Below are 24,010 nucleotides of genomic sequence, written 5' to 3'. Positions count from 1 at the left end.
GAGAGAGAGAGAGAGAGAGAGAGAGAGAGAGAGAGAGAACAGAACACAGCAGAGCAGAATGCTCTCCCTCAGAACATCTCATGGAGATCCACGTGCACATTACAGTTCGCCCACACTAGATAACGCGCGCGATAAGGAAGACGACGAACATCCACTGGTCGTCATCGCTTGAGAAGATGAAAGGTAAACGGATCTCGCCAATCGGAGCTCGGATTGCGTCTTAAACGTTGCATGGCGCGGGAGGGAAGATATTTCGCGACGAAATCTATAGATCAAAAGGAACACTACTAGCCATTGAGGAGAGAGAAATAAGGTAAAAGTATCAATATCTGGACACGTACTTAATCCTGACAATTCTCCTTCGTTTTAATCTTCAAATAGGAATATTTAAGCTGCTTCTTTCTACATAAAATATTAAAATACATACATTCTGCGCTAACAATTTAAATATTCGTATTTAAAACCCTTACTATGGTAACCCTTACTATGATAACGCGGTGAGGGTGTTTTTTACTGATCTACTCTTTTTATATGAAAAAATTCTGATACAAAGATTGTAAAAGTCATCGAGATAAAGACCTGCATCGTAAGGGGGTTAAAGACCAAAACGATAAGAACAATCAGAATTAGTTATGTGTTCGGGAATTAGTACTTTTACACTAGGAACAAAAATATTTGGAAATTTATTAGTGAGATAAAGTTTATCTCACGGGACATAAATTTCACGGAAATAGACTTTACATTCCGGGAATGTGAATCTCCAAGTTTCTTTTTTTCAGTGCACCTCACAGTTTATCGGTGATAACGCTCGAGTTCTCAATCAATCAGCCACGAGTCTAACGTGAGTCGATAATGATCGCAATTACGACACGCGTTTCATTAATTATTCACGCGTTACCGCGTGAAACTGATTACGTCATATCATGTTACTTCGCCCGTTACACATCCACGTGCGCGAGAGCTCTGGACTCATAAACAACAGCCGCTTACATCCTCCTATTAGAGTCGCCGAGAGACTTACAGATTGAGCTGTCCGAGAGGAGAAGGAGAAGGGAAGAGAAAAGAAAGGAAAGAAGCCGCGGTGAATATTGGCGAACGAGGTAGCTGGAGGCGCAAGGGGTGGTTCTGGTTGTTCTTGAGGGTGAATCGCAGGTAAGGGCGGCATGGAGTGAGGAGAGAAGGAAGGCGCTTGTATATCTACACGGATACCGTGTGCGCTCGCGCGCGGATAGCGTGTTCATTGGCTCCTTCGGCGGCTGGAAAACCTGGGACCCTATCGAGCCTCATACGAAACGTGCTCTATAGAGTTATATACGAAGGGGCGAAGTGTGTAACCTGGCCGCCTTAAATATTTCCGTTGCCGGCCGATCGATACAAATCTCTTTCCGTTGTCTCGGATAATTTTCGTTGGGGAGGAACGCCGCTCCACGTGTGTCGACTGCGAATACATCTTTTACGGGTCGTCCTCTCCCTCGACGTTATCAAGATCGGGCGCTTCCACCCGAAATCGCGTCAGATCGAATCACCAATAACTTTCGCTCTTCCCCTCCTTGCACGAGTCTACTTTTACATGGAATATTTTACAACTCCATGCGTGCCTGTGTGTTTCACAGTATATTCGTGTCATTATCGCTGATGAACCCATGCTCGGCTTGCTTCCGCAAGAATCTACCGGAGCGGATACCGCGCGTATACGTGTGCGAACGACGCCATTCGTTGTCGGTGGCGGTGGTGATGATCGGCCGCGGGGCACAGCATAATTAGAGAGAGAAAAATCGCGTGGGTGGAATCGATGTGGGGACTTGAGAAGCTGTTGATCGACGAGAGCTAATTCGCCCACCTCGACTAAGAGGTCGACAAACCGCCGAGCTCGTCCCGCAAACTCGGACACGTCCGGCGTAGCGGCCGACGTACAACGAACCTCCATCTTCCTCGTTAATGTTTCACGGACGGGGCGGATATTTTTCCCCGTCGAAACAAGTCGACCCCATATCCCGAGAGATACCAAAAGAGAAAGAGAGAGAAGGAGAGATCTCGGCGGCCTTTTCACCCTCTTCCGCTCTTTAAAATCCCTCTCTGAAAATATCCCATCGACTCGGGGAAAGTCCGGACAGTCGGCTGTGATGGGGAGGAACAGGGAGCGAGCGGGAAACGGAGGGAAGAGGGAGCGAAGAGGCGGGGAAGGCACCTTGCCAGAAATCGCTACCGCATAGAGGAATCGATCGTCGCACCGGATAAAAGGAGCGAGAGAGCTGCACGCGGTTCCGGTACACCTCCGCTGGCGAAGAAGACTAGCGAGAAGACTCATCAGACCGCGCTAATTGGCGCGGTATTAATTGGAGAAATACTTATCGCCAATTAGAGGGAACCGCTCATCCATCTGCTGCATGATGCGTTCGTTGCCTACGCTCCTCGTTTTCTCCTAGATAAGGAAACGAGAAGCGCCTCGGGCATCCACGTTTGATTCTGACTGATAGATTTTAGACGTCTTGCAACGAAGCGTGAGTCTCAAGAGACGAAAGTATTTTCTCTTTATATATATATATATGTGTGTGTGTGTGTGTGTGTGTGTATGTGTGTATGCGCGCGCGCGAGTGATCGTACCTGCGATTTTCTTTCCCCTCGTGTATTCTCATGCGCCGCGCGTGTCCCGTTTCTTCTTTTTGTGGAAAATAATTTCCGGAGAACGTCTCACGTGTCCATATTGATTTCGGCATTAATGTTACACACGAGAACGAAATTCGGAGAAGCAAAAGCGGTAGAGAGGATGAGAAGGAGGAAGAACTGGCCGAGATAAAAGGAGGCTCGATCGAACGCAGTTCTCCCCTTCACCTTCAACTGTATATGAACAACCTCTCTCCTCCCTTCGCTCGCTCAAATTCACTGTTCGTCTCTGCTCGTGTTCTTTCACAGCCGAAGCGCGACAAGATATAAGGTAAAAAATAATAATCAGATTAACCAAAATTACAGAAACTACGATACTTGTACATTTGCACAGAAAAAATATCATTCGACTGCTAAGAAAAGCGATTGCTCAGCTTGCTTTCCTGTTTTTAGGTTATCTTCGTATATTTTTTTGACAATATACAATTTTAAAATATGTTCGTCAGAAATTTTAAAAAAGCTCAAAAGAAGAATTTATTCTCTTTATAGGAATATTGTAAAAATTGATCAGTTTCTACTCTCTTCTTTACAAGACTATTATAAAGTTTAATCAAAGAAAAAGTTACCTCGACTTTACGTAGTGGGCAAACCGAATTATTGTTTGAATTAAATACTCTCGATTGAAGTGATAAACTTGCTAGACTTCAGAATGTATTTTGAATCAATTTGATGCTTATGATGAACTTGTGATAGATTCGAAATTTTTAATATATTTCAAATAAGATATTTTTGTGTGCGATGCAACATAAAGTGGATACGAGACAGAGACAAGAAGAAAAATTAAAACGAGGGAGAATGTAAGGCAAACTTCGAAGACTACAAGAAGAAGCAAGCATGCAACTATAAATTAAAAGATCGTCCGCGTTACTTCTCATATTCCGCGTGACTCGAAATGTCGAAATCTCAAGGACAACGACGAGCGGGGATTATAAATTCTCTGTGGAAGAGTGCCGGGACTTCGAAATCCCCCGCGGCGAAGTCGTCTCGCGAATTGCATCTCTGTCCTCGATAAAATTGGCAAGACAGCTATCGGAGTCGTTTTGGCTTGCCGTCTCGCTCGATATACGGTTACCGGTTTACTTATTCAACGTAATACTACATGCCTCGACTTACAGCTCCTCTCTCCCACCCGCACGGACCCAAGATTATGAATGTCTTCAATGGCATAATAATGCCAAATTGACACGTTAATGCTAAATTGGTAAGTCGCGTCTAAGCAAAGGCAGACAAGCATGTAAGGCGGACAAACGTTCGCGCGCGCGCGACTGTAATTATGTTGTCGAGTTCGCGAGAGAGATCGTCGCGCAGTTAGTTCCCCCAGCTAGGTGTGCATTCTGAACGTCCTGACTATCGAATAATGACTTGGCGTGGCACGAATGCCGATAGTAAATTGAAGAATTCCAGTGTCGTAGGTATACATGGTATTATCAGCGTTCGCGAGTCCTAAGAGCGTTGTCTCTTCTCGGAGGAAGGCCTCGTGGACGGCAGCAAAGAAATCAAATCCCTTCATTAAGACAATTGCACAATGCTAGGCTACAGGCAATAGAAATAAGCATTAGCCAATAGGAACAGGGAATAGAAATAATTGACAAGTCCGAATTCCTATTCCATTCCTATTGCCTGGCATTCTGCAAGGACCTTTAGTCATCTCGAGTGTGTTTGCGCAGCGCCGCGATGTCGCGCGCAAACGAAGCTGCAAAGGTCTCGCGCGTTCGTTTATACGCGTCCGAATCCCGTGCGGATACACACTAAAGCGAAACTGAGAAAATATTTTACACGCGCAAATCTCTCTCTCTCTCTCTCTCTCTCTCTCTCTCTCTCTCTCTCTCTCTCTCTCTTTCTCTTGTGAATAAATATAAAAACGATATTTAAAAAATATTTAAAAAATATTTAAAAAAATTTATTTGTATTGTTATATAAAATAAAGCTAAAAATTGCGTGGAAATAAACAAAAGGTAAACATGTAAAAAAGCATTGGGGAAAACACATACAGTAAAAGAAAATTGAAAGAAACAAGGCATTTGACAATATTAAGCACTGATAAAGATAACAACAAGATTAAGAATGAAAGTGAGCAAAATACAAATGAGATATATGTTAAAAATACAAAATTTAATTGCGGTGAAAACAGATCAAACTATTTTGATACTAATAATACAAATGAAAACTGTCATCATAACTCAGACTCAAAACTTTTGATGAAATAATATAACTAAAAATGGATAAAAAGACATATACCATTTGATGGTTATGAACGATGTCACATAACAGGCTGGAAAATATATATGAGAAAATATATATTACCACCGAAGATTTGCAAAGATAGCACCTGCATTATGTCTTTCACCAACATTCAAATTTTTCGCTGCCCAAGTTAAACTTGCCTATTTTACGAGCAGCAAATTTGGTTATAAATCAATAGAACAGTTTCGTATATACGAGAGCTGTACGATAAGTCCCCATATTAGGGAAGGAAACCCATTTTTAAAAAATTTTGTTTACTTATTTTTCAACATAATCTCCTTTCAGCTCGATACACTTAATCCAACGATATTTCAACGTTTTTATACCATCCAAAACATGTGATTTGTCAAACTCTGCAAAATAGGCCTCTGTTTCGGCGATGACTTCCTCGTTGGACGTGAACCGCTTTCCGCCAAGCCATTTTTTCATCTATTTGTTTGGAAATAAATAGAAGTCGCAGAGGGCCAAATCTGGAGAATAGAGTAAATGAGACAGCAATTTGTAGCGTAATTCGACCAGTTTTGCTGTGGCGATTATGGACGAATGAGCTGGTGCGTTGTCTTGATGAAAGAGCACTTTTTTCTTCGCCAAATGGGGCCGTTTTCTCTTCAATTCAGTGTCGAATCGGCCCAATAAATCAGCATAGTACTGCCTCGTGATTGTCTTTCCCTTCTCCAAATAGTCGGTGAAAATGATGCCTCGCAAATCCCAAAAAACGGTGGCCATGATCTTTCCGGCCGATGGAACCATTTTTGCCTTCTTTGGAGCAAGTTCGCCGGGTGAAGTCCACTGTTTTGACTGTTCTTTCGTTTCTGGTGTGCAGTGATGGATCCATGTTTCGTCAACAGTGACGAAACGCTGCAAAAACTCTTTCGGATTGCGCTTGAATATGTCTAAACAGTGCTCCGAAGTTGTCATGCGATTATTCCATTGTGAGCAAAAGCGGCACCCATCTCGCCAATAGCTTTCTCATGCCCAATTTTTCGTGTAGGATATTTTATACATGTTCAATTGAGATATTTATAATGTCAACAATCTCTCTGATCTTCACCCGGCGGTCTGTTAACACGATATCATGGATTTTGTTGACCATATCCTCCGTAATCACCTCAATCGGACGATCTAAGCGCTCTTTATCAAAAACGGATGTTCGGCCACGCTTGAATTCATTGAATCAATATCTGATGGTAGTCATCGAAGGTGCACGGTCCTTATAAACGGCATGCAATTTCACTTTGATTTCCTCACACGTCTTCCCATCCAAAAAAAGAAATCGAATCACTGACCGATATTGCTCTTTTTCTATGGTTGCAAACAAACACAAACTTGTCCACTTTCAACGGTTATCAAAATAAAACTACTCGATAAATCTGTCTGAAATTTTGACTAGCGTCGTTCCGAAGATGGCGTTAAACGATGGTATACAATAGAAATCCTATAATCAGAGTTTGGCCATAAGATAGAACCTTCTGACTGGTCCGCTATGTTTCGTCAAATCCCACACAGTATCCAATCACACTACGTCTACAGCAGTAGGTTAGGTTAGGTTAAGAAAAGATAGATAAAGAGAGAGATTGAAAATATGTCTCTTTTTCTCGCAGGATCTTGACGAAACCACGCGTTGTGGCCAAATTCTGATTAGAGTGACTCTATACAGACTTTGAGTCAGTGACGCCATCAGTCGTTAAACACGGATACTTATCATACAGCCCTCGTATTTTCTGTTCTGTTTTCATACAGTTTTCATACAGTGGATTCAAATTTTACGCATTTTTCGTGCATGGTAAGTGCAGGAAAAACGTGAGAAAGTAATATCATACGTGAAATTAATTTCAATTTAACATTTATTATTTAAATAGTGAAATAAATATGGATAAACTTCCGAAAAGGTCTCATCTCCGATTTTTATGAAACTTGGTAAAAATGTTCTAAATTGTTCCAAAAGTATGTACACAGAAGGATTTTTGTCGGAAAAGGAGTTTAAACCATATATTGATCGTTTAAAGTATTGTATTTAAGATTAGCTATTCTGTAACTGGTAAAAGCAAAGCAGCTCCGATTGGCTTTATTTTAATATATGTTGTCAAGAACATAACCCTGAATAACAAGCAACAAGTCTCAACCATCGTTCATTGTTTATTAAAAAGTTATCCACAGAAGAAATTTTGAAAACGTATAAGTTAAGATTAGAGCTAAATGATGTATATAATAATTATAATGCATTTGTTAGAATATTGGTTGTTGTGGAAAAAGGGGAGAGGAGCTTCGCCCCCCGAACCTCCCGAACTAGTTGCCAACAAATCTCTGTTCGAATGTTATATTTTACTCACCAATTGTTTCAATCATAAAAATGTTATTATCAATTAAAGATCATAAACAGATTCTATATTTCTTTATTTGTAGTTTTCTTATTAATTTACATCTCATTTAATTAGTGCTAAAATCTTCCGCCTTACTAAATTAATGAGTCTACCTTATACTAAAAATGTAGACATTGTAAAGATTAGCAAAGGCCCCTGCGCAAGGTATATGTTGGCTTCAATGTACGCGTAATTATCTATAATATTATGATAAACTATCATATCAGATGTAGTCTCAAAATAAGTACATACTTATGTATAAATACAAGTTATGTTTATATAAACCACGTTTATAGGAAAGTTACGTATACTTAATATAATTGTGATAAACACTATTGAGATGAAAGAAACTGAATTTTTCGTAAATATATAAAAAAAATTACATAATAATGTATTATAAAGTACAAAAATAATGAAAGTATCGAAATATTCTATAGGACAGAACAGGATTAACCTTAAATACAATATCTTTAACAATCAATATATAATTTAAATTGTTTCCGACCAAAGTTCTTCTGTGTACGTACATTTGGGATCATTTGAAACATTTTTATTAAATTTCATAAAAATCGGAGATGAGACTTTTACGGAAGTTCAGCCATAAATATATTATAAAATATAATTTCTAAAATAGTGAATTTATGAGTAGCTCTCTCTTGATGTACCTGATGATTGAAAATACGTTTCTCGGAAACCCTGAAAATACATATCTCGTGAATAAACTCCTTAAAGTCTAATATACACAAAGTAATAGTCCAGGCATTGGTACTTTTACTTTATTTTCGCGAACATCCAGCGGAAAAACGACGAATTCCAACAGGAGCAGCGTTCAACACACCAATCCGGCGTGCAATCTTTCCGTTTTTTTTCTGGCGTACAACGAGAGTAGCGGCGGATATTTCATTATCGTATTAAAAATTCCCAAGTTGTAAAAACGGACAATATGAAATATGGTCTCCAAATTCGCAAAGAAACTCGCGCTCATGAGAAAATTGCTTGGGATGCAGAGTATATCAAGTTTCTTGCTTATTAGCGGTAAGCGTAACAAGTGAGTAATTGTTGCACAACTTTCTTAGAGTCCTTTCTTAGGTTGACGGCGCGCTATCTGTAATAAAGTCGGCAAACAGAACAGGTATCCTTCCTGAATAGCGACCGGAATGCTAATTATCAGCATTCAAATGCAAATTTATCCGTTAATTCGTCTGATAACGGAGCTTTGTGAAGGTGGAGGGAGAAAAGAAAAAAGAAAAGGAAATAAAATCGATAATTCGTGATCGTGGCGGGGTTCCAGACGGGCGGAGATAATTCAGTAACCATCCTCGTTCACATTTAGAGGTATCTCATATTTTTTGGCCTGATACTCGCGCGCGCAGCGTCGCGTCGCCCCGAAATCGTTCGTACGGCCGCGGATGAATATCGGATCGCGACCATGTCCGATCGAACGTACACGCGTTATACAGCGATGCCCTTAACCGCCCGTTACCCGTCGCGGGCTATCAGGAAATGTCATAAAGCGAAGCGTGACCGTGTCATAAATATCCGATTCCGACGTCGAAATTCAACGACCGATCCTGCAGGAGACAAATTGCGTCGCGACGGAAGCGCGTCACCGCATTAAGGAATTACATGCGTAGGACACATGCATCAGTCACTCCGATTGATTGCGTAGAAAGAATATACACGACGAAAAATATATCTGTCGTGGGTAACAAGCCGCCGTCATCGTCGTGATGGACTTCAACGCACATTCCGGCGAATTTTATGTCCCGCGAGATACGTCGGAAAAATGTTGGGGAAAAAATGCACATGTATAATTAGCGCTCACGTCGTTGAAATTTCCCGTGCTGCTGGAAAATAGTTTATCGGGGCGCTAATTCTTCCGCAGTTTCAAGCATGGTTCTGCAGATATATTTGATTACGGATATCCGGCACACAATAGCCTAGTGTTGTAGTGGTACGTGATAATTTTCGCCGTAATCAGTAGCCACATCGGTAATAAGCAGCTGATTTAGCAATACTCTCGATTATTCCGCATTGCATTAGGGTGGAACACGCAGTATATAATTCACAAATATTTGCGTGCTATATCCAATCATCAGCGATGGTAAATTCCATTAAAAGCAGGAGCCACAGCACGTGGACATTGCTATCTGTTTGCGCTACTGCTAATTATACGGTTTACATACACATAGGACATTTCATTCTTAACGAATCGGCAAAATTGATTCCCATCTGCAATTCGCCGATCTCGTGTCACGTTCTATAATACTTTCGTAACTACTTTTGTAACTTTTACTTTAGCTCTCAAGGTCGTCACTGCACAATGCATATCGCGGCCATCACCGGCAAATCACCGTGATTACGTTGTCAGCGCAAAAAAGATACAGTTAAAATTTGCTATATTATCCGTCGTGATTGCTAAAAGGCGTTTAATGTAGTTTTATCGAACTTTAATAAATGCGTCCATCATAATTTCGGCGAAAAATCCTATTAAACTTATTTAATCAAGACCCGCTAATGCACTGCGCTATCGGCTGCATGGCAAATTGGAACGATGCGTCCTCGATGCATCTTTCAATCTTGCCGTGAATATTTTCGCGAGCTATAGATATCTTTTTTCATAATTCACTTTCTAACCGACTGGTAATTGAAAAAACCGATTAGGGGAGATTGGAGTTAGATACTCCATATTTCAGAATTTCAAAGTTACAACTTTTCAAACAACTAATTGTAGTGTCTGGCTGTACAAACATGATAGAGATAACCTTCTTATATGTATGCCTATTACGATTTTGTTAATCGTATATTTTGTTTTATAATAATGAAAATAGAAACATGCAACAACATAGCCATCCTGCTCTGGTACCAGATTCAGTTACACAGTAGCGCAGGGTAAGGACACATAAAATATGTATCTTAATTAGTACTTCGTGGATCTCCGCGAGAATCTCTACAGCCCTCCTGCCGACCCTTAAGGATCTGCAGTAGAAACTTCTGGTGGAGAGCCACAAAATAGGCAGACATTTTTCATTTTACAAACAAATTACAAAGAGAATAGTGTGATTATAACATTTATAATCAGCAGAATCGTCTTTATTGCAATACAAAGCGTTTTTTTTTAAAAGGTCGAAATAACAACCAGGTAATTTATTTGAATGAGTACACGGAAAATGCAGTATACGAGAAGTTCATATTTTAATTGATTATAAATATTTAAAGGCCTAATTACAAAACCCGGCTTTGTATTGCATTTTATACATTTTTAAAAAGGCAGAGCGAAGGAAAGAAGAGGGAAAAGAGAGAAAGAGAGACTGTAAAAATAGTCTGGTGAGCAAATATAACATTTGCGATACAAAATACGTAAAAATTGCAGATACTAAGCAAAGTATAGCTCAGCTACACTAAATTCCAGTTGTTGCGTCCACATTAGTATTTGCGTGTGTATGGAGATACAATTATGCATACAGAATGGTGTTTCGTGCTTTTGCCGCATAAGGCTCTTAAAATCTAATCAGAATTTCTTCTTAGTCTGTGAACCCTTAATTATAGGCCAACTTTATTTTATCCATTCATACGCTCGATTTCAATTATTTATTAATAAAAATTGCTTTTTTTATCCAAAACTGTATATCGTACACTTACAAAAGACTTCTTTCCAGTAAAACGTTGCTTAACTTTATTCACTCACGATGGAAAATATTAATATAAAATTTCGAGAGGCTCGAAAATTTATTTTGCTACTATTAAATAAGTTTTTTTTTCTATTTATAACTCTAATATTATTTTGATTTAAATTAAACTCAGGTAAAAAAACATTTATATTCTAAAAGAACCATTTCGCGATTTTGTATTTACTGTCCGTTTCAAAATAAAAAAATATTAAAAAGAACATATAAATAACATTTTCCTGAGGCCATTTGGACCAGATTTTCCCTATCTTTTTCTTAGTTTTCTTCTTAGATGAAATTATTTTCTTTAAATTCCGTTTAGATGGAATTTTGATGTTGGGATAAATTATGACTTTTCTTTTATCTAAATAAGATAAAATATAATTACGATTATTTTGTAAATACGAATATTGGACTATTCGGTTATATTCTGAAACTTATTACAAAAAATCAGACATTCTTTATGTCTACGAGTGTACTGACTTTTATTAAAAATTGAAATTGTACAATAAGCAAGCATGCACACAATATCCATTATTACTAGCACAAAATTGTCCATTTTATGAGCAATAAACTTGTTTATTAATCGACTGAATAGTTTCTTTGTCCAATTATTGCTCAGTTCTCGGTCAATAAATGAGTTCAGATATTGCATTTTTTGTGCGCAGTAACTTCAGACAAAGTGTTATATTTTGATTGGGATCCCAACAGTTTTATTCGTTAGTTACTAAGCAAACGTTAATATAACTGTTTAGTAACTGCTTACAAACTGCGTGAAATTTCTACCAGGGTTGCTACGCTAAGAAAAAAAATATTTAAGAAATAATAAATATTTATTTGGTGAGTACTAACACACACACACACACACACATACATCATATTTACTTATGTACTATACAAGACATTTCTCATATAATATAAAACATTTCTCAAATAAGAAAATATATATTTCTCAAATAAACATACATACAAAATATACATTTTCTTAAAATTATATAAGAAAACTTTAGTTTCTCATGAAAACAATTATTTATTCTATTTAGATGAAAAAATTTAGATTCAAGTAAACGTGCTGTTAATGCTTACAAAATAAATATTTATTTATTTATCTTTAGATATTTTTTATTTCAATGTATAAGAAACATTGAGAGACATATTATCTATAAAAAGAAAGTATTCACAGTCTTTTTTTTAAACTAATGCTAAACACACTCGACGCTCATATCACGCTCGCCCGATTAAGATCTTTACAAACGCTGCACCGCGAACGCTACAATTGTATGGCGTTACGTAAATCACGATATTACTTAGCGACGAAAGAGCGAATAAACATGAGGGATAGAAAAATGAGAGAGAGAGAGAGAGAGAGGGGGGGGGTAGAGAATAAGCATTACACAGGTAATGCGGAAGAGGAAAGAGCATCTCTTGTTTCTAAGGTACATAAGCGCACTGCGAAAGCAACCGGAAGTATTCAGAACAATATACACGGATACATGTATCCAACGTTGGGTTTTAGCTCATACAGTAGCATTATGTCGGATGCTAAACGCACGCGATATTTCAATGTTGTGCCGTCACGAAGGTGCATCTCCTTATAAGTTCATAATTCGTAAGTCATCAAAGTCAAATTCACGATAAGACGAATATATCGGAGCATCAATTGCAAGCGGACGATTTTCTCGAAATTACTACGAGTATATGCATGTACGTTTAATGGTTCTAATATAAACAAAGTTAAGAAAGTTTTTAAAAGTAATACATATCAGTTTTATGTCTCACGTGAAAAAATAACTTGTTATCGTTACTACCGTTTCTTTTATTTTGAAAAATACTACGCTCTTGTTATCGTTACTTAAAGTAATAAAAAGAGTCGTTACAATTCCTGTCATTTTCCTCATCAAGTTCGGAAAAAAACTTTTTTTTAGATCCATCGCCGATCTTATCATATGTATATACATTATATGTATGCAAAGTAACAATAATATATAAAAAGAACGGTGTTTTTTCGAGTTTAAGAAATTTTATTAAATTTAAACAAATTTATCTCTATTGGAAGTTCAAATAAACCGATTGTTATTTCAGTAAATACAATTGTCAAATTTTTCAAGTAACTTTATTGTGCAATCCAAATAATGTAGGAGAAATTGGGATTAGATGCTTCATATTTCAGAATTTCAAAGTTACCATTTCTCAGACAATTAACTATTGTAATTGAGTGTATAAACATTGATAAAGACGATATTCTTCTATATGTTAATATAGAAGAAGTTTGTCTTTATATGCTACGTCTTTATATGTCTTGTCTTTATATGTCACTTCCTATCCTACTAACCGTATATTTTGTTTTTTAATAACTAGAATACAAAGTAGCAACGTAGCCATCTTTTCCTATTACCGGATATTAGTTGCTCATTAGTGCAGAGATAAAGAAAGTCACATATAAAATATGTGTCCTGGTTAGTGTCAGGGTTTCCGCGAAAGGTCTCCATAGCCATATTTTACTTCTAGCCTTTAACCCCTTGAGTATGTATGTATCATATGTGTACAGAAAAAGCACGTGCCACCAACGTGTAATGTACATATATGTACATCTTAAAAAAAACCGGTTTATCCTTTTTTGATTTGTATGAAGCTTGGTATCTTACAGTTTTTGAGGTCTTTGAACCTGAATATAATATCAGAATCTCAAAATTCAAAATAGTAGATTCAATATGGTGGATCAAAAGGTTGGAAAAATAATTGGATTTTTATAAAAATGACTGTACTAAGATTTCCGAGGTCGTTAAATATAAATATGATATCTAAATCTTAATCTAAATTCAAAATGACAGATCCAATATAATGAATCAAAAATTGGAAAAATAATTGGATTTTTATATTTTGATTCACCATTTTAAATTTTAAAATTCGGATATATCAAATATCATATTCGGATTCATTCGACCTTGAAAATCTTAATACTAAAATCGTAGTGGAAATATAAGAAGAAACTTTTTTTACACACTGGTGGCACGGAAGTTTCATTTTTATCACACAGTTAAGTTAATTATGAGCCAACTTTACCTCGTCCGCTCATATGTTCGATTCAATCATGTTATAAATGAAAATTGTTTTTATTATCTAAAATAATATATTATACACTTATAAAAAACTTTATTCAAGTAACACGTCGCTTAACTTTATCCACTCACAATGCAGAATATTAATACAAAATTTCAATTTGCAAATTAGTTTTCCTTATTTATTAACTATAAAATTATATTGATTTTAATTAAACTTTCATGTCAAAGTTATGTTTATTTATGTTTTGATAGAACTAATTCGCGATTTTGTAATTCACTGTTTCTCTCAAAGTAAATATTAAAAAAAGCATATAAACAACATAGTCTTCCTTATTGTTTGATTAAAAAAAAAACAATTGTTTCTCTTAATTTTCTCATTTTATTAAACATTTTTAAAACAATTCAGAATTTCAGAAACTTGACATTTCATTTTTTACATTACTGATAGTCTGTTTCTTTATTACTCCATCGTGTGCATCCTCTTCTCCCATGACTTTTTATTTAAATATTCTATCATTTCATGATACGATTATTCATCCCTTTTACTGATCATGATTTGTTTGACTTGAATGATTATATAGAAATTAATGATGCCAACTAGCTCTAACGATATACTTGTAGCATTATGATTACATACTTATAATGAATATATTCTTATAATGCCCGAGAAACTCTTTCACGCCATATTTAGTCGCCATATTTATTTTAGTAGTCGTTACAAATAATGCAAAAAACAATTGATATAAAACGTATATTGATAGAATGTACATTAGTAAACCAGTGACGCCATGATTGCTCTTGAATTTTTAACCAAACATTATATTGTTACAAACAATAGATTAAAATAAAAACAAAACGTTTAAAGTAATAATTTTTTTCAATGAAATAATATGTATGATTTCTCAAAGCAAACAAAGAATAAGACAGATAAGAGCTGACTGCCATTCTTAAAGGCAAAAATCACAATTTAATAAAAGCTTGTGATACATTTATTTAAGTATTACAAAAAATTCAGACGTTTTGGTCCAAGTCTCGGACCCTCTTCAGTGATAATTACAAACAATATAGTTTCAAAAACATAGTTACAAAAAGATCGTTTAAGTTGCATAGAAGAACTTGGAAACCACACAACAAGAAACCAATCAAGCGAAAATAATATTGAGTATAATTTGTCCATTTGTTGTCAAAAAAGAAGTAATTTAAAAAACTTACCTAATAGTCAAACTGCGAAACTCAACGAAGATGATGATACAAATAAAATAGGCACGGATATGAAGATCAGCAAAGCAGAGGAGAAATATCTACATCTTATATAGACATATGGGACAGGGTGTCCCACATGTTCCAAACCGGTTAAATATCTCAGAAAGTATGCACTTTTAAAAAAATATTTCAGACAAAAGTTGCAATATATAAAGTGATATATTTACTGATCTTATGAGTTTGATCTTAGGTGGCACCACCAAGGTCAGGTTGAGGTCAACTTTGCTTTCTTAAATAGAAATATGTAATTTTTATTACGGAACTTTATTTCACGTAAAGAAACAAACAACTTTTGTTTGAAAAACTTTTTCATACAATCTCTATTTTCTGAGATATTTACGGAAACATCTACAAAATTATTGATTTCAATTATTTCAATAATTTTTACTCGCATTCTATCAACTTTACCGAAAAATAATAAGAGATAAAAATTATCTATTTTCTTCTCACAGAACTCTAAGTATTTTTTCAAAATTTTCTAATTAACTTTTTAGTACAGCATTTTCTTGCATTTTCTTAGAGTACTAAAAAGTTTATATAAAATTCTTGAAAAATTCTGAGAGCTCTATGAGAAGAAAGTAAACAATTTTTACCTCTTGCTATTTTTTGGTAAAGTTGATAGAATTCCAGTAAAAAATTATTGAAACCAATAATTTTGTAGATATTTCCGTAAATACCTCAAAAAATAGAGATCATATGAAAAAGTTTTCCAAACAAAAATTGTTTGTATCTTTACGTAAAATAAAGTTCCGTAATAAAAATTACATATTTCTATTTAAGAAAGCAAAGTTGACCTCAACCTGACCTTGGCGGTGCCACCCAAGATTAAACTCATAAAATCAGTAAATATATCACTTTATATATTGCAACTTTTGTCTAAAATATTTTTTCAAAAGTGCATACTTTCTGAGATATTCAGCCGGTCCGGAACATATGGGAAACCCTATATAATATAATGTAAGAATCATAACAATAACTTCGATCGAGGTTAAGCAAAAACCAAGATCGGAAAAACCAAATAATAAATAGAAATAAAATAAGATTAAACATTCGGAAGTCTCTCGATAATCGATATGTAATCTCTATGTAAATCTAGCACATCTTCTTGCAAATTTAAACCATTTTCTTGTCCAGTAATGAAAAACATTTCAGAGATCAAACGCCTTGTAAAGGAAACTTTTCTCTCTGTTCAAAATTAAAATATTCTTCCAAACAAATTTATAACCTTCAAGCCTATGTTTCGGGAAACAATAGAATAATCATTTGTATTTTTAGTCAGTTGGTTAAAGAGTTCTTTTATGTTCCGAGTTGTCTACCTGTTTGCTCCACATAAGAAGCATCACAATTTTTGCAAAAATTTTATACATTACATCACTTTGTGAATCTTTTCTTAAAATATCTTTTTGTGGTTTAATTAACCAATTGAGTCTATTCTGACCGACATACGCGACCAATATCACGGTTTTTTATGATTTGACTAATATTTTTCAGAAACTTTTTAATATAAGGAATAAGAAAAAATTTTTTAAAAGTGTTTGGATTATCGTTATCAGTTAAAGTACGATTACTGATAATACTTTTTTATTTTTGCAAATTTATTAGTTTAACCAATCATTTCTTCAATGTGCTAAAAATGATCTGGAGTGGATAATCATTCGTTAGCAAGATTTTAATCACCAAAGATAGGTTCTTTTTATGGTTTGAGTGTGATAATAAGAATGCTCTGTCGATGAGGCCAATAATAGTTCCCACTTTATGACAGCGGGTGTCCCGAAAATATATTCGGGTATCTTTCAGAAAAGAAAGCTTGTGACTTAAACGATTTTTTTAACTATGTTTTTGAAACTATATTGTTTGTAATTATCAATGAAGAAAGTCCAAAACTTGGACCGAAACTGAATTTTTGTAATACTTAAATAAATGTATCAGCTTTTATTAAATTGTAATTTTTGCCTTTAAGATCGACAGTAGGCTCTTATTTAGCTTATTCTTTGTTTGCTTTGATAAAGTCTCAAGAGCTTTTAAGTTTTGATTTATATACGATTTAATTCAACAAAACAAAATTAAAAATGAAATTAAATAATATAAATGTAATTAAATTATTTAGTTGAAAATCAAATTGTTTTTTTTTAAATAATAGGTTTTTCCATCAGTGATTTAATCTAATGAGACAAATGATATTTGATATAAAATTATGTTTTTTGCGTCCAAGTCAAACAAAACTCCAAATCAAATAAAAATAAAAATACTAAATCCAAAAGAATGTTTTTTCTTTATAGTAACGATTATATTTGTTATCGTTATTGATCGGTTATATTCGATGTTATAAAAAAAATTTAATCGCTTTATTGTCATCGTTACTAACAAAAAAAAAAGAAAACTTTGTCACCGACACGTTAAAAAAAAACCACTGAGAAAAAAACTTGAAAATTTATTTTCGGGATAAAAGTTTATTTCATAGAAATAAACTTTATCTCCCAAATAAATTTCCAAGTATTTTTTTCTCAGTGCAATGATTTTAACGGAACCACATAATGTTATTTCATAATAAACGCTAATAAATGACATGTTCACATGTGAAATCGCGACGACACGATATTAGACTTATTCCATATCGCGTGCTATTTTCAGCGCGCACAGTTTAAATAACTATAATCGTAGACCGACATTTTCAACGAACTATCAATATCAACTTTGTGCGCAGCGTGTCTGCGTAAATATAAGTTTAACGTTTCCGTGAATTGATATTGTCATCGCAAATAAAAAACGAAGTCATCGCTTTTTTCACCCGGCCATGTTTTTTTGTTGCACATACATTTTACGTCATTCATACGTCCCATAAATGAAAAGGGATTTATAGGAACTTTTTGTTTTTTTTCTTTGTTTCCTGCTCCATAGGCGAAGCGTTTGAAACACGAAACGTTTGCTCCGATTGCAGTCAGGTGGAAAACGCGAAATGAAAAGGCTGCAGATTATTACATTTGCCCCGTGTGGTATTGGAAAATTACAGGTCGTAACGAGTCGCGCGACGTTTGAGCACACACTTCCAGAGCGACTCCTCGGGACGACGTTTTTCTCGCGGAATTCACTTATGTGCACGTAAGAGGAACACTCGCGCGAAGACAGATAAATAAATTGATTTCTTCCACAGTCTCGCCTAAATTCCACCAATATTCATTCAAATTGGGCTACGATTACTATGCATTATTCGCATTTCTGGGTTACCACTGTGAATTTTAGTATTACCTCTTATGAATATGAAGCAGACAAGCTCGCGGTCGACTTTCGCGCGAGCAGCGGCAGCGAACCGATGAAAGGAACAATACGATCGCGATGTGAGGTCACGGCAAAAGCTTCCGTCGAGAAAAATGGTCGCCGGGTTGACCTCACTGGCGCTCTCGCAGCTTTTCAAACGTTTTCACACTTTTCTCCCCGGAGGCTGAAGCCGCCGCCGCCGCCGCCGACGCCCTTCTCCTTTCGAACCAGCCGCTGCCGCAACGACGCGGGCGAGTCGGGTCGCGCACACGGCGGTGACCATAACAAATGCGGCTAACTAAGCGCAAAAGTCTCGCGAAAGCTTATTACTCGATGTTTACAGCCCGGGGGAAACTTGGCCCGCGCTCGCAACGCGGTGTACCGCACTTTAGGAACTCTCGAGAGGAGTTCCGCCGTAACTGCGACCGCCGCGTGGCCGAGTCATTTCAAACGGAGGCCCGTGACAACGGCGACCGATCCTCGTAATTAACATACTCTCCTCGGACCTCTTTTTCCCTCCTACGTCCTCCTACGTTTTCATACCGTAAACGTCCGTACCGAATCCGGGGAGAATCGCCGACGGCGACGTCGTTCGTCGCGCGGGATGGGTAGTTTTCAAAAAGAGAAAACGACGGATGGAAATCACTTTCCGGGAAGTTTCCCGGGGAAGGAAACGCCGATCTTTCTAAACCATCCGGCCGTCGCCGCCGCCGCCGCCGCCGCTGCCGCCGTCGCCGTCGCTCTGGGGCGTTCGTCGCGATCGAAGTTAATTGAGTCGTCCGTAATGAGGTTTCGGCCGCTTCTGTCGAGAAATTTTAATCGGTCGAGAGGGTGACGAGAAGAGAAGGGTGGGAGGGTGCCAAAGTCGCGCCAACAACGGACGTTTGGAATGTTTGTGAGGAGTTATTCAATTATTTTACGTCCCGCCGGCCCGAGGTGCTTCTCAATTTGCTTGTCGTGGGGACAACGCGGAGCCGGCGTCAGCTCTCAACAGATCGAACTATATTTGACGTAGACTACAATACTGACACGATCGAAATAACTCGAAGTGTGCAGTGATTTCTTGTGGAAAGAAGTGAAATTCGATGAAGTCCGTGTTTTTCGGATTACGATTTACGCTCGACGTCACATATTGGATCGTCCTGCATACCGCTGTTTTGCACTTGTATAAAGCAGCTGGTTAATTTCGACGTCTGCCCATTTTTGCTCGGTGGAATACGATATTGACTGAACACATAAATTCGACAATACTTGATACGATTTATCGATGTTCAAAAAGCATCAGATAGATAGGCGCATGTAAAGATAGCAACTTTATTATTCAACTTGTAAAAATTATATCCTTGGTTGTATGAGTGGCACTCATATTTATCATATAGAGAGAATGACGAAGTAGAAATACGACGATATTACAAATTTACTGAAAACAATATATTCTGTAAAATGGGATATGAAAATCTGAATGTAATTTTTAGTAAATTTGTTGCTACATCAATATAACATAAAATTTATATTATTGTGTAATGTAAATTTAATAATTTACTCAATGTTGTACATTTCTGTCTCATAAATGCAATCTAAAAGTATTGTAGAGTTTTCAGCATCTATTGTCTCATGTCATGATAATCATATAAGCCTATCTGAGAACCTTACTAGTAGAATTGTAAAGTATAAAAATAAAAATTCGACAAAAATATAAAAAATTATCAGAATTTGATGTAAAACGTCATGTAAAATGTAATATAAAAATTTGAGTTTAACTTTCTTTAATTTGTTGCTGCATAAATATAACAAATAATTTATATTATTAATAACTTCAAATTTTAAAGATTAATTTAAACAATCAGAATAAAAATTATGCAAAAATTAGTCAATTTCATGAAAATAATATACATCTTCATCTGCAAAATGTTCAAAGCACAAAATGTAGCAATTGAAGTATTGAATGATTGAAAACTTAAATTCAATACTTCTATTGCCATGCACATTTGTGCTTTGAACACTTTGCAGGTAAAGATGTATATCATTTTCATAAAATTGACTAATCATCATGAAATTGACTAATTTTTGCATAATTTTTTCTGATTGTTTAAATCTTTATGTGGATTTTTTATTATAATTTGTAATTTTGTTTGAATTTTTCCTTTTATATATATAGTATATTACATTGTTGTAAAAGTTCAATTTTTTATTTATTTATTTTTTTATTGAATTGATAGAAGATGATCACAGTAACATTTTAGAGTGATTTTGGTTTCTTAATTTTGATAAGAAAGAAAGAAATTTAATTTAATAATAAATTATTATTGTGGGGTTAGTTTATGTGGACTCCAAGCAGTTACGAAAATGGAGATCCTCTTCACTGTTTTCTATATATTTTTCTCTATATACTTATCAGTTTTTGTTCAAAAATTCCAGAAGCATCCTGTGTCCTTTCCTCGTAAATAAACTATTATATTTACTACGTGTGAAGCGTTTTACAATTTCCGTGGTGCAAACTACTCCATTCATAAAATATTATAGATAAATAGCAAAATAATGCAAACGTAAATAAAATTAAAGTTATTTTAAACTGTTCTCACATGAATAAATAACATCTGAATGTTATAAACTGTCTCTGACTAAAATATGAATAACTCACCTGTGCAGATAACTCGCCTGAATGTATCTTGTACTATTAAAAAGTTTCTTTTCAATGTATTTAACAGCGATGTAACATTATATCACTCCGTACCTTGACGAGGAACACACTGAGACACGTCGGAACTCTAGCATCGTTTCCACGTTTAGTTTTCGAGAAGAGAATGTGACGCGTTTTGTCAACTGGAGCGTGTTGTACAGTTTTACCGTATATCCCGTGTCAACGATACACAGGGCGATTTTTTTTCATACGGATCGTAATCTAAACGGTGACGAAATTTAATTTTCACGAGACGGGAGGAACGAACTGAAAATAAATCTTTCTAATTGACGCGTGCTCGCAATCAGTAGCGCATCACGCGGACCTAAACGTAAAGGATCATCGTCATGCGGGGACGTATGCAGCGACGCGCAGCCCGCAGCATTTTCAGACATCACTGTTGTCACTGAACCGCCTTGCAAGCAATCTGGCATGGGAACAAGCATCGTACGCCGCAGGCGTTACACGCAGTATCCATGGGCTTTATACCACGCAGCAACAGATCGAAATTCCCGCTTTAATATTTGATTTCGTGTCCGCCTACGTTAGAGCTGTCGATTAATAATACATTAGTAATTACTCCGACATTATTCATATTTCTCGAGCGTATTACAATGTCACGATTGGTACCGTCGGTGATTTACGTTACGTTATTCAGTCAGCCATTAGTACGTGTCAATATTTATTAAGCCGCTCAGGGAATTACAAACGCCCTGCAGTAATGAGGTAATGTAGGAGTGATAAATGTCGACTGCCAAAAAACAAGAGTTGATGCTCTTCTTTTGTGCTAATAATGTATTATAAATTGTATCACATATTAATTATAAATAATTTTCCATATCCTCCCCCTTCCATTTTTCTCTCTTTCTCCTTGATAATAAATAATGATTTTATAACATCGGAATAATTAACGAATTGTTTGTCAAAAGGGATTCATATAAATTTTCATGATTATCACGTCGTAAAACAATCAATGATGGAAGCTCCAAAACTTTCTGTAAATTAGATTTATGAAGCAAATATACTATATATTGAATCAATTATTAAATTTATGTCATATATAATAATGCAATTTCTTTATTACATTCATGCAATAACATTTATTAAAAGTTACTCTCAGATTTTCATATTACATTTTACATATAACACATTTTGTTTTGAGTATATTTTAATAATTTTATTTATATTTTTCTTCCTCGCGCGTATTTCATCATTTCTCATAAGGAATGCAATCTTCACAAGTCGACTAGTGAAGTTCTCAGATAGACTTTCATAATTATCACGACGTGAGGCAATAATGGAAAGTTTACAGTTCTCTTAATCATAAAACTTACTTAATATACTATATTGAATTAATTATTATTAAATTTACATCATATAATAATGCAATTTTTGGTTATGTTAATGCAGCAATATAGTTCACTAAAAGTTGTTTTTAGATTTCCATATTACATTTTACATGACATATTGTTTTAACAAAATTTTGGTAATTTCTTTCATATTTTTTCTCTTATTTCTATTCTGTGATTTTATGTGATAAATATGACTGTTATATAAACCACCCACAAGGGACGTGGGTAACCTTTACAAGTCGACTAGCAAAGTTGTTGCCATTTATTTACGCACGCCTGTCTATCTGGGGAGTAACGTCATCGCGCGACTCGAATCGGAATAGGAGACAGAAACGCTTTCCGGAGTTTCCTCTTAGCGTACTTACGAATCGTTTTACCGTTTCAGACTTCGGTATAACGACAGGACGGCAGGAGGAGAAATATCCGTGTGCCTTTGTTTTCAACAGCAACGAGACCCGCAACGGTACGTTCGCGTCGCCGAATTACCCTGGGCTATACCCTCGTAACACAGAGTGCCACTACTTCTTCAATGGTCACCTTAGCGAGCGGGTTCACCTTCATTTCCACTTCTTCGACGTCGAGGGCGTGTTACCGTAAGTTGAATGAACGAGCAAATCCTTATTTCCTTTAAGAGGTTTAACGCGATGGCCCGCGCGGTACGTATCTAAATAATTCTCCATCAAAATTGTAAATAGTTTCCACGAGATTCGATATATTATCCATGTCCAATGCCTTGTTCTCGAACGACCGCGAGTTGTGTTAGAAATATGATAATGAGAAACGAAACGAAAATTAATTAACATCAACGTAATAATGCGATATTTATAAAACGGAAAAAAAAGAGATTAAATAGAATATAACAATAATTATGCGTGTGCACAAAAATGTCATGAATAATATTTAATGGGGGACGCGCGTCTGTATATTTTAAATATCGCGAGATAAATCGGATTAAATCGATCACAAATGACTTCTTCCGAATCGAATGGACCACTCATCGCTCTTATACTCCCAATACTAAACTCGATGCTACTGGAAATCTGTCCTCCTCTATTGTCGAAACTAAGTAGATACGACTTAACATTGCCTTCGAGCAAATTTGAAATCTTTCCGCTGAGGTGAATAGATAGCCCGGCTCGATTCTGGACTCTCGCGGGAGTTGGATGGCTCGTTATATCAAACTGTGTTCAAGTTCTCGGCTACTTATTGGAACACGGAGGCAGCCCCGATGAAGGTTCACCGGCCAGTATTCGGGAAACAGAGGCAATTACGTGCCATCTATGCCGCAGATTGTTATTAACGAGCATATTACCTATATTACCTGATATAACGAGAAATATGACACGCTACAGCTTTCGGAAAGATACAACTATGTCGCGCATGCTGAAAATAGAGCGACACCAGGCAGAAAAAGAAAGAGAGAAAAAAAAAGATACAAAGGAAGAGAGAGAAGGAAGGAGAG

The 24,010-nt window shown here is 36.1% G+C and overlaps 1 protein-coding gene across 1 annotated transcript in view; it reads left to right on the top strand.

Annotated features, from left to right (window-relative positions):
* Window positions 1–24,010, top strand: part of LOC116844032 (suppressor of lurcher protein 1) — a 451,902-nt gene that overhangs the window by 416,002 nt on the left and 11,890 nt on the right. Inside the window, exon 8 of the mRNA XM_032815096.1 lies at window positions 22,934–23,141. Within this exon, the coding sequence (XP_032670987.1) occupies window positions 22,934–23,141 (208 nt within the window). The remainder of the gene's footprint in view (window positions 1–22,933; window positions 23,142–24,010) is intronic.

This window comes from Odontomachus brunneus, unplaced genomic scaffold (genome assembly GCF_010583005.1).
Source record: "Odontomachus brunneus isolate Ranch 3 - 2012 unplaced genomic scaffold, Obru_v1 Obru_scaffold_038, whole genome shotgun sequence".
Classification (NCBI taxonomy): domain Eukaryota; kingdom Metazoa; phylum Arthropoda; class Insecta; order Hymenoptera; family Formicidae; genus Odontomachus; species Odontomachus brunneus.
Note: the sequence above shows the minus strand (reverse complement) of the source record. Positions and strands in the feature narration are given on the sequence as shown.